The following is a 4,133-nucleotide window of genomic DNA, read 5'->3' as shown; positions in this document are numbered from 1 at the left end:
TACGTTTCAACTTACATGCCTTTCTGAGTAGCGTAATGACATCTCGTGCCGCCGCCTTCCACGCTGCCCGGACAAGAATCACCCTTTTGTATCTATGCTGTATACACCACCCACCCATTAGTCACTTAGCAGCCATCTCAGTTACCAGAGAGACCACATCACATAACTTTTATTACAGTAGATTGTGATAATTCTTTTATTTTATTATTATTGTTAATCTCTTGCTAATTTATAAATTTAACTTTCTCAGGTTTCTCATAGGTTTCTCTGTATAGGAGAAAACCATAATATAGAGAGAGTTTGGTACTATCCACAGTTTCAAGCATCCACTGGGGGTCCTGGAACGTTTCCCCCGCGGATAAGGGGTGACCGTTGGACACTGTAGAAAGTGCGGCCGTGAAGTATGGTTCTGAAGATGTGTGGCTCATCTTCCTTAGATGTCTGCCTCTGCTTTTCATTAAAACAACAATGCCACTTCTAACATAAATATGCATCTTCTACAGCTTGAATAGATGTCATAAAAATTGAGGGTTTATATAGGGTATTCACAAGCTGTAGTCAAGTCAACAAAAACTAAATTAATTTTGCCCGATACTGTACTAGTGAACCATGATATATCTCATAATCTTGGCAGAGAGAAAAGCTTTAGTTGTGTTTAAAGGATAAAAAGCCACACAGAATAACAGTTTGTTTTATCTCAGTGAGTTGAGTATTCGTTTCCCGAATAGATAAGTAATGTATCAGTAACGTGGAAGTAGCCTTTCAGATAACTAATTATAAAGCAGGATTAAAGCTATAAACAATTTCTAGAATTTTTTATGAAAAGTCTAAACCAAATAAATAGTGATAAAAATGCGAACTAATAATATATTATCTATTATAGCATCTTTATATAGTAGACCCTCAATATATGTGGAATTCAGTTGAAACATGTTTTAGACTATGAAAATGAAACACAATTTTTGTGTAAGTTTTTAAATTCTTTGCCTATTTTCCATTCCTTTTAGGACCAGGAGTAGGTTAAGTCATTTAAATTTCGAGAAAAAAGTTGTAGAGAAAGCATTTTGCAGATGTTCCTAGGTGTTATAAATTGTTTCAGTATTAAAGGTTGTATTTAAAATATGCATATTGTAACTGTTTGATTGAAAACTGTACATTTAAGAATGACCCATGTAAGCAATTGGTTATTGCTTTCTGTACCAAGATGAAATCTAATTATTGAATTCACTGTTGAATTTCTCTTGTAGGTGGTAGGTTACACTTTTGATCAGGTGGATGATCACTTACAGACTCCATACCATGAAACAGTCTACTCCCTGCTGGATACGCTCAGCCCCGCCTACCGGGATGCCTTCGGAAACGCACTCCTTCAAAGACTGGAAGCTTTGAAAAGGGATGGATAGTCACAACTAAGCTTTTTCCTTAGAGGGGGCGGCTGCTGGTACAAAATGTTGACATAAAGCTTGCAATTCTTGCATATGGTCGTAGTAGAGACTGCATCTTTGATTTTGTGTCTTTATCATTTCTTGCTTCAAATTTAGGATTTTGACTCAGAACTTATTGACTAATGAGTCCTCTTTCTTAGTTTCTGATTCATTAAGGGAATCCTAAGGCCATTGCTGTGACACCATCATTAGGACATTCAAACTTCTTCATATAGTATCTCTGCATTTCAAAACCAAATCAGTATTTCATTCTGTTATTACAGGGCTTCGATGCTGCCAGCACTCTATGACATAGGAAATTCTGGATTTGCACAGTAATATAGGAATTAAAATCACCTAACTGCAAACTTTGATTCAGCTTGGTAAATCAGGGGTTTACTACTAGCGTGGACTGACTTTGTAGTAATTATTTTGGTACTAGCCTTACCGGAAACAAATTATCAACTAGTTTCCCCTGCACAAATTTTGAAATTCACTGCTTCACTTAATCTATTTATATTATTAATATGGACTGATAAAAGATGAATTAATTATATATTACTTAGCTAGTATTGAATGAAAAACAGGGACTGAAATAGTTCTGTATTCCTTGTTTGCAACAGCCAGCCAACTAAAAGGACAAACCGTTAGCAAATGAATGTAATAATTACTTGTTTCCAAGGTATTTAAGCACATAAGCAAATATAGGAACAGGCTCCATTCTTTTTCTTAACAAAAAGCATCTTCAATGTGTGGGATTTTAATGAAAGAAGATTCTGATTTCCTAAAAAACAATATTTTGGCCTGTGTTGATTCTTATGAATGTTTGTTTACATGATGTACAGTATATATTCAGAAAGTATTTTTGCTTCAACGTTTACTCTCTATAACATAGTGCTTTGCTATTCCCATGGCTCCCCTCCTTCCCAACAGATGTACAGTGTTCCATCTCAATGCTAAATCTACAATGTAGTATGAGTGCATTGTATGGGTTTGAAACCAAAGGATGAATGCGCATTCAAAGACTTAATATTTGAAAAAGGGAGAATCTGTATTTTATATTTTATTACAGGTACTACTATTTATAAACTTAACTATTCCATGCTGCTACATGTTTTCAAGTACATGTTGAATAATGAGGATTGGGGACATTGTTTTTTAATGATAGTCTAAAGCAGCAGCTATAGAAATGTTGAACTAAAATTCTGCATCTGGACACCTTCATAAATTTGTCATCCACAGGCTTTTTTTAATCATTATTAAATAATAGGTACTTTAGGCTCTAAAGATCATGTAGACCAGAGCAAATTAAGGTTCTCTTTAGGTCACTGTCATTGTCACACTTCATTGGAATGCTTTCATTATGTTTGATAAATACATATTCATTCTCAGCTTCATTTTCAGATGCTTAACTGGGCAATGAAGTCTAACTTCAGGTTGAACTTTCTCATGCTTAATCTCAGGCTTACTGTAAAGGATATTTGTAAAGTTTGAATAAAATTCTGTTTACTCATTTTGAGTTAAGTATGGAGAAAAGTGATTGTATATTTAAAAATTGAAATTGTTCATTTTGTGATAAATGACTGATTCCAGGAGCTTTCGTTTCCATTTTTGAATTCAGTATTGTTACAATTTAATGTGAAGTGAGTTGCTCTTTTTATTACTGTGAAAGAAGAACAGAGAGAGATTTAATAATCTACACAGCTATTAAAACTTCTGCTAGGTATTAAAACCTCCATGTTACCTAGATGGTTAAAGAATTGGACCAGATAAATTAAGTCTTGATTATACTTTCAAAGGAAAATTTTTTAAAAAATAAACTCAATAAATCTTACAACTCAATAAGAAAAAAATGAGAATAGGCAAATAATATGATGAAACAACTCTGAAAAAAAATATAAACATCCAGTAACCACATGAAAGATACTCAACCTGACCAGTAATTCAAGAAAGGTAAATGGGGTTAGCTATGTTGGGCCATTTCACCTAATAATTCAATAATTTCTCTTCTTTAAACAAAATGATACCAGTAAAGATTTAATGAGAGAGCACTCTTCCATTCTATTGGAGGATATATTGGTGAAACTTTCTGGAAAACTTTGTAATAGAGCCTTTACAAAGCTTACAACTTCTGTACTGGTAATATTTTAGCAATCTAGCATAGGAGGATGTTTCGGCAAAAGATACACTGTAAGGATGTTCATTTTCTCTAATGAAAAATGGGAATGTCTCTAAAAAGTGATTGTTATTCCACATTTTGTTCATGGGAAAATATGAAGCCATGAAAATTTGTGAAAAAAATGGTAATTGGGAAGAAGTATACTCCATGAAAACGATATAGAACCAATCTATTTTGAGAAATAATCTATGTAACAGAAAAATGAAATAAAATCTACATGTTCATAGTAGTCCACTAAGTGGTAAGATAGGTAATTTTCATTTTCTTTATACTTTTCACATTTTCTACATTTGCTCATATATATTAATTGAAGGGGAAATGCAGTAGATATGGGCTTTAAGCCACCTGAAGAATCTTTCCAGTGCTCAGCTGTGCTCAGCTGTGCTCAGCTGTGTCCTCTCCCAGGATTCTTGGGGGCAGTATGATCATGAAAAGGTGCACACCTCATTTCCTATGATGACCCTCTTCCCACCCTTCCTCCAAGTCCAGAATCAATCATTAAACTTCCCACACAGCAGATCAGCAGCTTA

General features: G+C 34.1%; 1 protein-coding gene across 3 annotated transcripts in view; it reads left to right on the top strand.

The window, feature by feature from the left end:
• Positions 1 to 3,837, top strand: part of GSKIP (GSK3B interacting protein) — a 20,001-nt gene extending 16,164 nt beyond the window's left edge. For all 3 annotated transcript variants that reach the window (XM_011370203.2, XM_011370202.2, XM_011370205.2), the window contains one exon: positions 1,248 to 3,837. In XM_011370203.2, coding sequence (XP_011368505.1) covers positions 1,248 to 1,403 — 156 coding nt within the window. In that variant the 3' untranslated portion in view covers positions 1,404 to 3,837. The remainder of the gene's footprint in view (positions 1 to 1,247) is intronic.
• Positions 3,838 to 4,133: the final 296 nt, after the last annotated feature.

Source organism: Pteropus vampyrus, unplaced genomic scaffold, assembly GCF_000151845.1.
Source record: "Pteropus vampyrus isolate Shadow unplaced genomic scaffold, Pvam_2.0 Scaffold164, whole genome shotgun sequence".
Classification (NCBI taxonomy): Eukaryota; Metazoa; Chordata; class Mammalia; order Chiroptera; family Pteropodidae; genus Pteropus; species Pteropus vampyrus.
The sequence above is the reverse complement of the archived record's forward strand: the minus strand, read 5'-3'. Positions and strand labels throughout refer to the sequence as shown.